The sequence below is a fragment of the Anopheles funestus genome, chromosome 3RL, assembly GCF_943734845.2.
Source record: "Anopheles funestus chromosome 3RL, idAnoFuneDA-416_04, whole genome shotgun sequence".
Lineage (NCBI taxonomy): Eukaryota > Metazoa > Arthropoda > Insecta > Diptera > Culicidae > Anopheles > Anopheles funestus.
The window spans coordinates 68,411,307-68,427,267 of NC_064599.1; the positions used below are offsets into that span (position 1 = coordinate 68,411,307).

Sequence of the window (15,961 nt, forward strand, 5' to 3'; positions counted from 1 at the left end):
ATTTTTTATGATTTTAGATAGCATTTACACAAAGAAGCACATGGACTTCATCAGTGCAACCCTAAACTTGGAACCATCGTATCGCAAGTCATATCGACACTTATTACTATTGTATTCTAATCTCTAATCAAAATTTAATATCTTTTAAAGTCAGACACAAATCCTCTTCACGAAGCCTCTTCAAATCTTCAAAGTATCCGAGTATTGAACAATTGATCAGATGCTCGTCCAAATTATAACTGGAGGCTGATTCTTACATCACGTTTTTTAAGCGCTACCGGGTAGAAAAATTGTACAAAACCATTAACAGACGGAAGTTAAATCAGCGCCCATTGAGATGCCAAAAACCGATTTTAATTATAAGCGTATGACATTGGTTCAACTCCTTATCAATATCGTGTTGGAGTTATGAAATCATACATCCATCGATGACTTAATCGTGAAATAATACGCACCGATAAAACGAAGTCATTGTCTCCAGCGAATAAAACCCGAAAGCCGTTGAGTAAACGTGCGAGTAATCTGCTCATTTCTTATCTTCGAAATAGATTTGCCAACTCAAGTTTAAATAAGAAAGCTGTACGTCAGTACATTGGTCTCAGTTTGGCTGATAGCTGTAAGTAAGGTAGTAGTGCTCAGCATGATGATTAATCGCGTGTTAATAGTGCTCACTTCGGTAGTGTTTGCTTGCACTACCGGAGAATTGCTTTGTTCGGAAGAGTTGTTTAACGGTTTGGGAGGAACCTTGCCTAATCCAAGTTCTCCGTCAGAGTATTCGAGATGTGTAGAAGGTGCAGTGCAGACAGTTCCCTGCCCGAATGGCCAGTACTTCGATACACATACGAGAATGTGTTTGTTTGAGCGAGTTGCACAAGAAACCCGCATGGAACAACCATTCCAGTTTGAGGAACTGTGCAACAATCCGAATGCAGTGGAAGTTTTCCCCAATCCAACGAACTGTTCACAGTACATCATCTGCTACGGATTGGTGCCGATCGAACAAAGCTGTACCAATGGATTGCTCTTCAACCCGCAGCTCAATACGTGCGATATACCGAGCAATGTGATTTGCGGATACAGCTGTCCGGCGGAAGATGATCCTTACAATCCCGTATGGCTACCGGATTCCAGATTAGAGGACTGTTCGAGGTACTGTAAGCTAATCCACTGCACTGTATCATGCTACTGTGCGATTGTGACGTGTGATTAAATATTACTTCTCACCTTATCTTTGGCAGGCATTATCTGTGTTTTCAAGGGAACCCACTCCAGTTCTACTGCTACAACAATCTTTACTTTGACATTGTATCACGAACCTGCACCTATCCACAATATTCGGCCTGCAGCGTACCCGATGTGTACTGCAGCATAAACGTGACCATAAACGTTGCAAATCCCAGAAGTTGTACGTCCTACTACGTATGCGTGGATGGTTTCCCTCACTTTAGAAACTGTGACTTTGGGGAGTATTTTTCTGAGGATCTCGGTATGTGCATTCCTGGCACATGTCAACCGGGTACGACTACAACTGTTGGATCTACTACAAACGAGCCAACCTCAACGACAGTTTCGTCCGGCACTACTCCTTCATTCACGTCCACTACGGATTTAAATACTCCAACTACTGGTTTTACATCCACAATTGAACCAATTACAACGAGTCCTTCGTTTACAACACCGGTGGAGAGTACGACCGTTTCTGAAACAACAATGTCTCCTACTACTTCGGTCGAATCGTCGACAACTGTTGATTTTACAACCATTCCAACAGTAACAGACTCGACCACCTTTGGCCCCACTACGCCTGAACTTACAACAAGTGGTGCGATAACAACAACCGGAACTCCTACCATGCCTTCAACTACACTAGAAACAACATCAGAGCTTAGTACGGACTCCACTACCATTGAGATCAGCACACAATCTTCGACCCAGGACTTTTCAACGACAACGACAGTGTCGTCTACTTCAGAATTAACTGAAAGTACACCAGAAACAACGTCAGAGCTAAGTACGGAATCCAGTACCATTGAGATCAGCACACAATCTTCGACCGAAGATATTACAACGACAACAACAGTGTCGTCTACTTCGGATTTAACTGAAAGTACACCAGAAACAACGTCAGAGCTTAGTACGGAATCCAGTACCATTGAGATCAGCACACAATCTTCGACCGAGGATATTACTACGACAACGACAGTGTCGTCTACTTCGGATTTAACTGAAAGTACACCAGAAACAACGTCAGAACTAAGTACGGAATCCAGTACCATCGAGATCAGCACACAATCTTCGACCGAGGATATTACTACGACAACGACAGTGTCGTCTACTTCGGAATTAACTGAAAGTACACCAGAAACAACTTCAGAACTAAGTACGGAATCCAGTACCATCGAGATCAGCACACAATCTTCGACCGAGGATATTACAACAACAACAACAGTGTCGTCTACTTCGGAATTAACTGAAACAACTACTGTTGAGTTGACAACTACTACGACTGAGATGGTTACCATCGATCCGAACGAAGTTTGTGCAGGACAGGGTATTATTATTCTGCCCTACCCAGGTAACTGCTACATGTACATCGTGTGCATCAGCGGAATCGGTGGTGTATCGACGTGCGCAGTAGGGGAAATTTTTAACCCCGTCTCAGCCACCTGTGTGCCTGGCAATCAAGAAACTTGCACCCTGTCCTAACGTAACCGCCACTTAATCGATCATGCTTGAATTTTCAAATAAAGTGTGTTCATATGCAATCGGTGATCGAAAATCCCAAATCCATGTTCATTATTAGAAAACAAGGTGCCGCTACATTCTGTTTCGAACGTAGCACTATTACGCGCAACTACTGTGGCGGTATGTTTGGAAGCAAATTTATGGCTATTCGTGAGCGTCGAACATGTCGCCCAATGTTTGCCCACCAGCATACCCGATCTTCCCAATCCCGTCCGGATGCAACCCGGTTTGCATAAAATGTCCAAAAAATATGCGCTACCGAAGAACATTTGAATATCACTGTGATTATAAATTTATATTCGGCGAAAGAATGCCACAAAAAGGAGGGGAATAAATTTCAGCTCGACAACCAACTCGACGACCAGCCACGGTAAACTGCAACTACCCTTTCCGAACTACTTTCGCCACTTCCACCTCACCCGGTGTCACTCTGGCATAGGTGTCTATATGGTTTTTGGGATCTATATCCTTCCCAGTTCTGTCGCTTCAACAATTTTACCACAAAAAGGGTTCTGTGTGTGTTAAGTACGAGGGCGTGTGAGAAAACCCTGCCAAGCGACGGTGAAATGCGAATGACGGTGGGTGTGCAAAATAATGTTGAAATATTTATATAAATTTCAGATTTTGTTTTTGTGTATTTTATTGATAACGCAAACATTGCAAACCCATTCATTCACGCCACCTACAACCGTTCGTTCCGGCTAGCGGGTTTGCTTGCGTTGTGTGCCTTGCGAATACTCCCGGACCCAGAACCAGGCACCGAATGCAAACGCGACATCAGACATCCATTTCGCCTAGCCACAGTCACATGTGCTGCACACGGCACGGGTTGCAAATTCCCTTGGATCTGCATGTGGCTTTGCTCGTTCTGATGGTAACCGGTAGAGAGAAAGAGAGAGAGCGAAGCTGGAATAAAGAAAGCACACACAGAAGAAGCTTTTCGTTTCGACAAACGGGAGGAATATCGGATAGTATGTGCATCGGATGCATGTTGACTTTTGGGATGCTGTGTGTATGTGCTTTTGCGGGGATAGTGTTGATTGGAATTTATGCCGTCTGATACGATGGGAATCAGTCTCATTCCCTCTCTCTTTCTCTCCTTCTCGGCTGAATAGTGGAATGTCACAACGTGACAAAGCGCCCTGACCAAAGAAACAAGCATTGTGGAAGGGAGATCCGATTTTCATCATCAGGTGGCGATAAATAAAAGTGATTGCATCATTTTTTCTCGGTCGAAAAAAATCCACTACCTGAAATCAAGCTACCTCAAATGCATGTTAACATAATAATTTGAATGGAAAAAAGTACTTTAAAAACCATTCACTTAAAAATACCTCACATTATTCACTCATATTTTATATTATTTATATACATAAATTATACACTATTATTTATTTAAGCATTCCTATTATCCGTGCAATCTTCTCATTCACACAGTGCTTTGTACTGACGTGAAAGGTTAAGTGGAGTCTTCACTGATAGATCCAAAACCGGAAATTGAACTGTAAACAATAACGTTTCAGCTCAAGTTTATTTGTTAGGTCAAGTGCCATTGAGCAAATAGAACCGGTGTTCTGCTATTTTATTTTATCGATTTTATTACATTAGTTAATTATGAAATTTAACCCTCGCTTCGTTGAAGATATTATTATAAGAAATTAATGATAAAATGAACCTTATTAAAAATTTACTGCAAAACAATTAAACCCATATTCATTTTTAAAATGTATTGAATTTCACATAAAAGTATGTTGTAATGTAACCGTCGGGAAATGAAGTAAATCGGAAATGGATCTGCAGAAAAAATGCATTGCAATCATAGCAATGTGAAAAAGAATCATTACTGCAAAAATATAGCAAGAAAAGTAACATACAAAAAAACTCCTGCAAGCGTTACACTTCCACAATCACAAAGTAATGGCCCAGAGCCGATTGGCCTAGAGCCCGAACTGGAGAAGAAAGTGAAGGAATGACGGGAGAGAGAAAAAAGCCTGCTCAAGTGAAGATTTATGGGCGCACGTTCCAACCGGCCAACCATCAGAGGAAGCGTCTGTAACTCGATAATTCATGAATAAAAACCATAAATTGAATGAATAATTTCAACCCTCTCAAAACGACAGCCAAACAACAAACAAAACACTGCTGCCACGGCTCCATCCATTCCTGGCTGTCCGTTTGCATCCGCGATGGATGCACCCGCGATGGAAAATAATGAAATATTTACCAATGCATTGACTGGTGCTGGTGTACGCGAGACAGGACGTAAACATGTCGCTGGCTGGCATGAACAGTTCCACTACCCCACATACCATTCGGGATCTTCACCCAGGGGGAGGAAAAAAGCAGGCTGCAGTTTACGAAGTAAAACAGTGTGTGATTTATTTGAATATTTGACGTTATTCAAATTTCCGCTCATAACTACCGATTCTGTAAAGGATTGGGTGTGCGTTGCAGGATGGCCGTTTGCAAAATGGTGAAATAAACTGCATGTTTGAATTTTTCGGGGGAAAAAAGGGAGAGAAAAAACTAAAACAGTTTTACCAGAATAAAACGTGCGTGTCGTATGCAGTTGATGACAGGTTTTGCATCGAATATTAAACTTTGTTTTGCAACACAAAGCATCGCATTGAATTGCATTACAAATATCGATGAAAGATGCATTGCACTGATGGTGGGCAGGAAATACGGCCAATAGTATTTGTTTATGATTTACGTCTTGTTTGTTCGGCGGGGTTTTTCTATACAGAGAGACGATATATTTACAAGCATAGAGAAAAAAGCAATATTCAGTCGATTTTTAAATATTCGTAGGTTAAGTCAATTATACAAGATTATAGATTTATAAACAAAACACCCTAAATAACACTCAATCATGAATAACGCTAGCTAAAATTGAAACCGTAAGCATAACAACACTAATTAACACTAGAACTACCGGATCAGTCATTTTGACTAAAACGCTTCATTTTCATCACAATAATTTTTGGGGTTAAACAAGTTTAAAACAGTTTATACAAAATTTTTATAAGAAAAAAAACCCTTATTCCAAACTCCACACAAACAATAATTAACACTAGAACTATCACTAGAACTACCACTAGAACACTAAAACTACCGGATCAGTCATTTTTACTAAAACGCTTCATTTTCATCACAATAATTTTTGGGGTTAAACAATTGTAAAACAGTTTTTACATGATTTTTATAACAAAAAAAACCTTATCCCAAACTCCACAAAATATTTCAATAAATCCATTTTCTCGAAATTCTCGAAAAAGTAACAAAGAGCAAACAAACAAAAAACGCTTAAAACGCTTGGTGGTGTTTGAAACGTGTTTCCGATACCTTGTAAGAATTAGGTCAATACTTTCGCTTCTTCCAAAGCCATACAATCGATTCAATGAACGCCACAACACCACAATGGCAATCCTTAAATAGGCAAGTTTTGATTTGTAACACCGGAAATTAAATTTCAGAAACCACCTAAGTAAAAGGTCACCCATGTAATGGCCACGTAACCCTATCTGGCCGCCCAAAAATTCTGTGTTCGATTGCAAATCGAAATGACGCACCGGATGAATGGCTTCGCAAGGCACCAGTGAAAATCCGTCAACAAACTTCAGAAAGATCATCCAGCGGAAGAGTCGACCGACCTTCCGGTAGCTGCACAAGCATCGAAATGGAGACGCCCAGTGGTTCTCGATTCGTGGCATCGTGAACGGGTGGTACCGAAAATTTATGGTAATGATCAATTACCATCCGTAACAAGCATGTCGAGAGCTGTTCGCACCCTTGTTCTTATTGCCTGCTTGCTGTACGGGGCGACCGGTACGTTTTAGGCCCCGTGTTGTACGAACAATCTTAGGTCACCGACAAATGTCTTATCCATGAAATTGACTGCTACCGCACTGCACGGTTGCCTCAAATCGTCGCTAAGGAAACGATGCTAAAGGACGTGTTCAACGACTGCCTGCGCTTCTTGAGGGTAAAAGTTACGGAGCCCCAAAAATATAACCCAACCGATCCTTTTCGACCAGAGAAAACATCATCAAACAACAATAAAGTGATAATTTTATCTTTCGGTGAAGATTCGGGTTTTTTAGGCCAAGTGGAATTATTCCTCCCGCAAGCTGTTGGTCCACGTCTGCCGGAAAGCGTACCGGGCTGTTGTGGTTTAACTTGAAGCTTTTCTTCCACATTCTATAGTGTGTTCCGCTCGAGTACGTTCCGTTACGAGGGGTTGTTTTGCAGTGCCGTACACTACAATGAGCTGACAAGAAAGGGGCTAGACGAACATTAAGGTCACCCTGTCGACAAGAACCTTACGTAAGATCCTGCCAAACATTCCAACGGTAGAATATGGTGAAAGAGAGCACACCACACACCAGAAGATAACGTCCCGAAGGTGGCTGGACACGACATGCTAGATGCTATCCGGGATGGGCCCCAGGCCCAGTTCAGTCCATCCCGCCGGTGTCGTAAAGTCAAAATTGGAATCAAGCGGAATTACTGTACGGCTTACATATGTCAGCTGCTGTGTCTCGTTTCTAGACCCTTTTTTTTTTTGGTCGGCCAAAAATTTCAGCTTCAAATGGAAGGATTTAGAAAATCTGACTGTAATTACCACGTCCAGGGACCAAACACCAGGACAGGGCCATATTATCGCAAATATTGATAGTGCCCGATTGCGAACCCGGTAGCATAAGTTCGCACTGTGGAACGTAGGAATAGAATGGGATAATACAATGCGTACGTTGGGCATTTTGTTCGGAAACAGTGCGTTGTGCTTTGGTGCGAGAGAAATGTGATTGGATTACGAAATTCTCTCGTGCACCGGTCGAGCCTAACGATCGACAGAATTGATGGGTTTATGACAGTCGAAATGCGTACTGCGTTAGTGTTAGCATTTGAATCCATATGGTTTGGTAAGGGCTATGGATGCAACATAAGCTGCTGTAACAATAAAGATTACAAGATATTACAATCGAATTTTATGTCAACAATATAAATGGGGGTTTAATTTTTCAAAAATTAATGCTGTGGTTGTGAATATCGGCATTTCAAATAAAAAACAAACAGCCGCTAAAATCTTTCTCCAATGGTGTTTCGTATACATAACAGGACTTTGCAGTTTTGTTTTAAATGTAAACAGAAGTCTTCATTCCTATAAAGGACTAAATCCGAATGATATTCCGTTTCCGTGAAATAATTGATTTGACAGTTAAACTCCTATCCACGGAAATGAATTTTCTATCGTTTCATTAAATAATCCTTCGCCGAAATGAAAAGTTATGTTAAAATTTAAATAAAATTCCTTTCAACTTAAGTTTAGCTTTATTGTACTTATTAGCACATCCTAAGGCTTGTTCTTACACTAATACTAATGTAAATAGTCATATCATGTAATGCGGCTTGCCTAAGAAAAGGCGCAAACAATATTAACGTTACAACTACCAAGCGTTTTAAGCGTTTCGTTTTGGTTGTTACTTTGTAAGCAATTTCGTAGAGCTCGATAATGGGTTAACACTAGATTGACCGTACCAATCAATTAGACTGGAACGTCTACTCTCCAACTCTTCGAAATTGTTTAAAAATTAACCACGAACGAAAAACGCTTAAAACGCTTGATACTTCTGGTGTGAATATTTGTTAAGGTTCGTACTAGAGAAATATCAGCTACGATCGAAATGTTTGACATCAATAACCCACAACCAAACGTAACGAAAATAATGCGTTACAAAATGTTTGCTATTGTACAGAGCTCGGACTGCCAACATTTCATCAGTCATAAAATACTACAAACTTCAAGGGAAAATCAAGCTTAATTACGGCCCTCCCACAACTGTCACTCAAACTCGGTAACGCTGTCAAAGTATCCGTTTTTGGTAGTGTTTTATTTGGAGCTTTATTAAATACAGGTCAGAGCGCTTCCTGGAATGAAACCATCCCGGATGCCACCCGACCGTCATGTACATTATGCAACAGCTGCGAATATAATGGCGTAGATATAAATTAAATATTAACCTCACTTTCGAGATCAGAGCATCAGCTTCTTAGCATTCCATAAGCAATCCACCTACCCCGCTAAGCTGGAAATAATTCAACCCAGCTATACTTGATTCCACGGTATGTATCTTTCCCGGTTGGCAAAACACTGACATTTCGCTTCGTGCGGAGGTGACAAAAGCTGCTCAAATTGATTATCGTTATCCTTTCCCGCATTCAGCACTCGTGCAGCCATGGTGTGGAGTGATTCATTGGTGAATGTTTTTTATGAGCTGCTATTCCGGCTGCTTTGGAAGGCGACCAAACGGTAACCACTAACGCCGTAAAGGGAACGAATGTCTTCACCGTGTATCAAACTCCTGTTCCCGTTTCTACTGGGACAGCTCACTTCGTTCACCTTTACCCGGCACACGGTACCTCCTACCATCTAATTCGGAAGCCATAAAAATCTTCAGAATCCATCAGCCATCAGGTACGGTTACGGATGTTCCGATCGAGCTACGGGGACGTATAAATTTTTCGTTCCAAAGATTGATTCACACCTGCACCACCCGCTACACCACTGCACCGCGATGTGTGTGCTCGTTCGATTCGCTCCGGTGCAGGACTTGTCCAACCGAAAAAGGGTAATGCGCGGGTGGAATTGCTTGGAGAACTTCAAGCAGTTCAGGACACACCGGTACGACACTGCAGATATTCTGCGGTACGATCCGATGTCGTATTTCAATCGAGACATCTTGAAGTGGCATAAAAAGGAACACATTACAGCTGGAATTTCTGCTCGAAACGACCAGAAGCACCTAGCAGCGGTGTAGTAGTCCGGATCGGATCGAACCCCGTTACACTCATGATTTCTTTATCAGGGAAAATTTATCTGCTTTTCTGTATTTTCTGGCAAGCAGAAGAACAGGAAAACCAAAATGAAGAAGCGTATGTGTGAGAAGCTTTCAGAAGCAGCAAACCAACCCGAAACTTTCAGCGCAGCTTTAGTGTTTTGTCAGCTTGGTTGGTGTATGTGTTTTTATTTTAAATGAAACATAAAATTGAGTTTATTTTTAAAGGTGTTTTCCAAACTCCAGTTAAACATTTTATACGTGAAACTTTTAATTTTTGCAAATGCATTTTATTTATTTTATAGAATATTTAAGTAATAAAAAAGTGGCATTATATTTAAAAAAGTCAATGTTTCTACAAAATATTTCAATAATTTTTCACTCAAGTAAAACAATCAAGTCGTCCATATAATGTCTTCTATAATTCACAAAACTAACATCTTAAAATTCTCCTAAATTCTACATGTTCATGTTCGATACACTCGTATTGCTCAAACCAGGAACGGGTTTCCACACTCCGAACACTCCAATTTACGTGTGTCTTCTGTACGCTTTTGAACCATCAGCGTAGGGTTCTATTTGTATGGGATGTGTCTGTTTGCCGTACTAATGAATGAAGCTCGTTCGGATCTGTTTGCACAGAGGCGAAAACTAAAAGGCACATTTTAATCAGCAAATCCATTTTGCCTAACTTTAATAAAAGGTTAGTTCAAATACTTGGTAGACATTGCCTTTAGTAGCAAATGCATCTTGCCCGCTGAAGTGATGTTTTTGATTTCAAATATAAATTCTCTTGTTCACCTTCATGAGCGAGTCAAAAATGAAGTGAACCAACCATTACTCAAATGTTGTGATTAACTAGAATTTATCCAACGAATTCTTGGGAGGGGGATGTTGTTAAGCAGTAGCCAAATTATTAGATCAAACGAGTGATTTTCTGTTTCAATTTTCGGCTCAATTCATGGCCTGATTTCGCTGAACGCAACTGCTAGATCAAAAGCACTTTCACAGAATCAAACTAACCGTCACTATCACCGTACGGTACCGTATTGGTGCCGTTTAGTTTAGACACCATGTTCGGTAATGATTTGACAGTGTGGTTTTCAAACTAGCGAAACAGAAACTAATTGAAATCTGCACGAAAAACTAAATTGTGCTACCATTTGATTGAAAACCCCATTTGATATCGGTTCTTTGGAATGTTATGTTTGTGAATATTGCGTTTTCTTTGGTTTTGAATATTTTTTGTTTGTTTTGAAGCTACAAATGATTGAACATTATGAAAACAAGTTAAATATACCATTATTGAATAGGAGCTACTCGAGCACAGCTTATATAACGCTGGTGTTTTATTTGTTTTCAATCCTGTCCACCGTATTACCTTAGAAAAATTTATTATAATCCCTTATAAAATTATACAACAAATCAGGTCAAGAAATAAGCTACGAACCTACGGAAAATTCTAACAGTCTGTTATTGCAAATAAAAAAAAATAAATACACCATAACGAGTACTGCAGTCACCTCCTACGCCATTCTACCCACTTTCATGGGAAGTTTTTAATAAGCCTTAAGTGGTGTGTCGGTACAAAGTTCAACGGGGCACATTTTTCCACCGCGTGAGTCAAGTGCCGACCATAAAAGGCCGGTCGACCTACACACACATAGGTCGGTGCACTGGGGTACAAGCATCCGTACATGTGCGCGCTCTGGGATCATGACAGCACATTCATTATACTGTTCGTAATTTGATTTTGTCGCCAGCACATGATACACGTTGCTGCTTGCGCTTTATTTTCTTATTTATTTTAGCCCCGGAATGCTATGCTAGCCACACGTAAGCTGCTCAAGTCACGCAGCCGTTGCTATAAGCTCGGTAGCCTCAAGGTGTTAACAGCGTAAAAGGATAAAAATGGAAAGTTCAACGGTGGCTAACAAGAGCATAAAAGCGATACCATAAAACGCATGCCAGGTTGCAGCTAGGTTTGCACGCGATTCACACTTTACCATTGTGCAAAATATAGTTTTTTAATTTATTTTCTGCAACAGTGTTTGACACAAATAAGATTTAACATTTTGGCATATATTTTTTTATCCATTTAATTAAATAATAAAGAAAGTTTTGAAATAATAAAGAAGTGAGTAAACAAATGAGAGAAATAAATAAACTAAAAGTAAACAAAATATCAAAAAATAAATAACACTAAACAAATTTAAAGAAATAAGATAAAGTAAGCTGAAAGTAACATCACAGCATATCAAATGAAAAAAAAACATGAAATAAAAATAAAATATCATTACATAAAATAAACAAAAATAGATTAAAATGTATGTAACATAAAATAACATCAAATTGTATTTAAACTTAAACGTAAAATAAAATTAGAACACAACACAAACAAAAAGAAATACAAAAACAATAAAAAATAAATGAAAAAAAACAAAAAAATGTTAAAAAATTATATTATATTATATTATATTAAGTATATACGTTATATTTTATGTTGTGCATTTTTATCACAAATCCTCCTAAAAAAAAATATTTTAACATATTAATCAAATATCCATTTACCGTTGTGCGGTACACGAATTCGATTTAGACATTTCACTCCCCTCGTTGCTGTCACTAGCGTCAAACGGTAAATGCTATCTTATCATTTCTTATCTCGACAGTTGTGCAAAGAAACGGTAAACCGAATCGTATCGTACTGTAAATTGAACAGTTTCGAAGTTCAATGTAAGAAGGAAAGGTTAAACAATAGTTAGTTTCAGTGTTTAATTGAAAACAATTAAAAGTTTAAAAGATATTGTGCAGTGTGTGAACAATGGGAAGCATTTTTTCCAAAAATAAACAACCTAAAGGTGAAAAAAAGAAATCGTCCATAAGGGGGCCGGAAATGGATTCCAACGGGTACATCACGAAAAGTTCGTCCGTAAAAATGACGAAACAAATACAGATATCGCAAACGGTACATACTACTAGAACTTCAACAAATTCTATTACCTCGGAAACGATCAGATCTTCCGGTACGGGAATCAGACCGATAATGCCTTCGCCTTCATATACACCCGTTTACAAGCGACCTTCACTTATCGTATCGGCCGATGCGTCTGTTGTGCGAAGTCCGAGGTGAATCATCATTCCTAAAATTGATACACAGAGTACATCTGAACCAGTGATAATCTCTTTTTTTTTACTTATATTATAGTAATACTCAACACAAAGAAATTAGTAGGCCAGCAATTTTACCAGCTAAAACTACCACGTATGTATACACATTAGATTTTTGTTGCCATTAATGAAATGCAATAAACATTTTACACTTTGTGTTTATTTTAGCTATCCTCCTGCAAGGCACGGTAATGTGTACGACCTGTCAAAAAAAGCGTATGTGCTTGTGTTTCATCATTACAAATTCGAGAAAAGTCAACATAACAGAGACGGTAGCTTGAAAGACATGGAGAAAATCAAAAAGATCTTGCAAAATTATCGTTGCGACAGTCTTGATATTAATGAAAACTATACTTTACGCAAAGTGCAAAAGAAAATGGAAGAGAGTAAGTAGCTTAACGTTGTGTAACACTGCTTTTAAATAACAATCTTTCTCGCTTTTCCAAAATTTTAGTATCAAACCAAGACTTTACGAAATACAGCTGCCTGATTGTTTTCATCATGAGTCACGGTGGTGTGAACGATACAATCATGGCACATGATGGATATATGTACTCATTTCATACCGATATTGTGGAGCATTGCACCTCAAACCGTACGCTGAACGATAAACCGAAAATATTCGTCCTGCAGGCTTGCCGAGGAGATGCAAAGATCGTCACTGATGCAACGCGCTCAATGAGTCACAAGATCGACATAGTTGCCTTTCAAAGCTCGTACCATGGTTAGAAAGTGGGGGGGAGAAAATGGGAAGTTGTTAACTGTTTGAAATATAACCATAATGTCTTATTTCAGGAGCTGTATCATACCGTCACACAGATGAAGGAAGCTTCTTTATGCAAGCCTTTTTGCGCTTGTTGGATGAAAACAATCAGCAAAGTATTATCAACATTAACACTTTACTCAACAGAGAGTTTCATGCGAAGGGGTATGTTATTGTAAAGTTTTCTTTAAGTAACACAATCATTTAAAAAACTCTCTTTGTAGCATTCTACAAACACCAACACTTATGACAACGCTGCAGAAAGAACTAATATTTGGTAAATTGCATCGAAAGCCTTAGTTCAAATCTCTTCATCAAAGATCGCACATGGAAAGTACAATACCCTGCGTGGTAAACAAACAACAAAGCGTCAGCTAAACAAAGAAATGATATCATACAGGCAAAAGCATTATGTCGATAACTTTGCTTTGTTGCAAGTTGCATAAGTACGGAGGTTATTGCTACTGACAACGAACAAAAGATGCAAGCAACGGTTAACTCAACACGTTATCAAAACTCTTTGCTTTATCAAACATTATTGAGATTATACAATGAAATCCACAACGCAACAGAAAGACAAGGAATCCGATAACATCTAAGTAGTGGAGATTGCCTTGAAGTCATAATATAGCGATAGAAGTTTTCTTATGAATGTGATGTGGGATAAGAAAAATAACAGATACAATGTACATAACAATAAAACAGAATAAATGTCAATTAGTAAAAATTACTGTACTAAACTATGCACATATACAGAAAACGCCATTCGCCATTATCGCCATCTGTCAGTTATTGTGATGTTTGACAGCTGTTTGTTTACTATATGGCGTAGGCTTTTGAGGCTTCATAGACTCGAATAAGAAGAAGATATAGACATAGACATTAGAAGAATTTTTGACCCCGTATGAGTGGAGTGGCAATGAAGGATCAGCTACAATAACGCGGTCGATGAACTCACTAGCGTAGAGTCGCCAAGCTTCAGTAGACTGGTCATGTCATTCGAATGACACCGGACGGACAGTCCTTTTAGGTCGTGAACCAAGACAGAGGAGACTTGGTAAGCCGAGACTGAGATGGAGTGATGGCGTTGAAGCGTCCATCAGAAAGGAATAGATAATGGTTTAGCTGTTCGAAAATGTATTGAATGCTGCGCCTCAAATGTCTTCTAACAAAGAGTCTTGAAAGAAACTGAGGAGTATCCCAGCTGAAGTTCAAAACAAGTATATGAACAATGTATCAAGCGTTGGCATGCAAAGATATGCATTGAAGTACCTTGAAAAATTATATTTTTTACCCAGTTCATGAGAAAACTCTTTCAGATAGTATAAAGGTTTGGAAGGTTGGGCAAAATCTGTAAAATTAACTCCAGACTAAAGAATCCCAAAATGTTGGAACTATAATGACAAGCAAAACTAAATATCAAATTACTAAATTATTTTTTTTATTCTTCAATAATTGAATGGTAATAATACCAATTGATCGTAGCGGATTTCTCGGAAACAAGCTGAAAAAAAAATCTAAGAAGTTCGCTCAGGAATGTTCGCATCTTCCAGCGCATCAGCTCATTTTAATAAAGTCCATCCGTCCAAATTCCAATCATCTAAAGAATCTCATCAAAGAAAGATAATAAATCCAATCGGATCGTTTCGTCCACAGTCGGGCAAGTTGAGCGCAAAACCGTAAGAACAAAAGTTTACCAGAAGCAAAACAACCATGAAGACCATGAAGAACTTCCGCCCGGGAGATGTTGGAAAGGTGGAAGCAAAAATTCAAAAGTGAATTGCTGCTCATCGATTTGTTTAATGAAAATCGCTTTCAGTCCCTCCCCTCCCCCCGACCGTTTGCCGGCATCTGGTCGTCCGGAAGCGTTCGGACGCTTTCCCTACGGTGGATGTTTTCCATTTCATTAGCCTGCTCTAGGCGGAAATTCAACTCGAAGAAAATAGAGGGGAAAAAAATAAAACAAACATTCATACCCAACTCCACAGAACAGAGAACTAAGAGGCTCTCAATCTTTTAAGTTTATCAAAATTAATCCCACCAGAAAACCCTTTTTTCCAATACCCGAATCTGACATGGTACCTCCGATCCACGGTTCTACTGTCCGGTCGAGATGAGTCCCCGGGTATAGAAGATTCTCTGCTTCTTAGGTTTCGATCGTTTTTTTTCGCCTTTAAATTTAGATTACTTTACTATGCAACGGAACAGACCAAAAAGCTTACAGACAGCGCAAGCGATTACATGCTATCATACACACAAAGATATAGCAACTGAGAGCTAATTGGCATTCGGGCGAATGGGTTCTTACCGCGTACATGGTGGCAAGCGATCATTTTTAACCCAACCTCAAGGTGCTTAACGTTTACTCCTGGGGGTCGTGTTGAAAGATAAACCATTCCAAGAGGTCTTTATGCTGAAATTGCTCAGCATTTCTGGGGTTGCT

General features: G+C 39.4%; 3 protein-coding genes across 6 annotated transcripts in view; 2 read left to right on the top strand and 1 right to left on the bottom strand.

The window, feature by feature from the left end:
* Positions 1–15,961, bottom strand: part of LOC125769015 (uncharacterized) — a 257,007-nt gene that overhangs the window by 223,010 nt on the left and 18,036 nt on the right. The window lies entirely within an intron of this gene.
* Positions 198–4,004, top strand: LOC125769021 (uncharacterized). The gene is made up of 2 exons (XM_049437399.1): positions 198–1,149; positions 1,239–4,004. Exons 1-2 carry the CDS (start codon positions 641–643, stop codon positions 2,704–2,706), a joined length of 1,977 nt encoding a protein of 658 aa, XP_049293356.1. The 5' UTR covers positions 198–640; the 3' UTR covers positions 2,707–4,004.
* LOC125769032 (caspase-3-like) lies at positions 12,125–14,248 on the top strand. Its single transcript, XM_049437432.1, has 6 exons — positions 12,125–12,713; positions 12,793–12,849; positions 12,924–13,141; positions 13,210–13,479; positions 13,551–13,683; positions 13,743–14,248. The coding sequence occupies exons 1-6, from the start codon at positions 12,409–12,411 to the stop codon at positions 13,816–13,818; spliced, it is 1,059 nt and encodes a 352-aa protein (XP_049293389.1). The 5' UTR covers positions 12,125–12,408; the 3' UTR covers positions 13,819–14,248.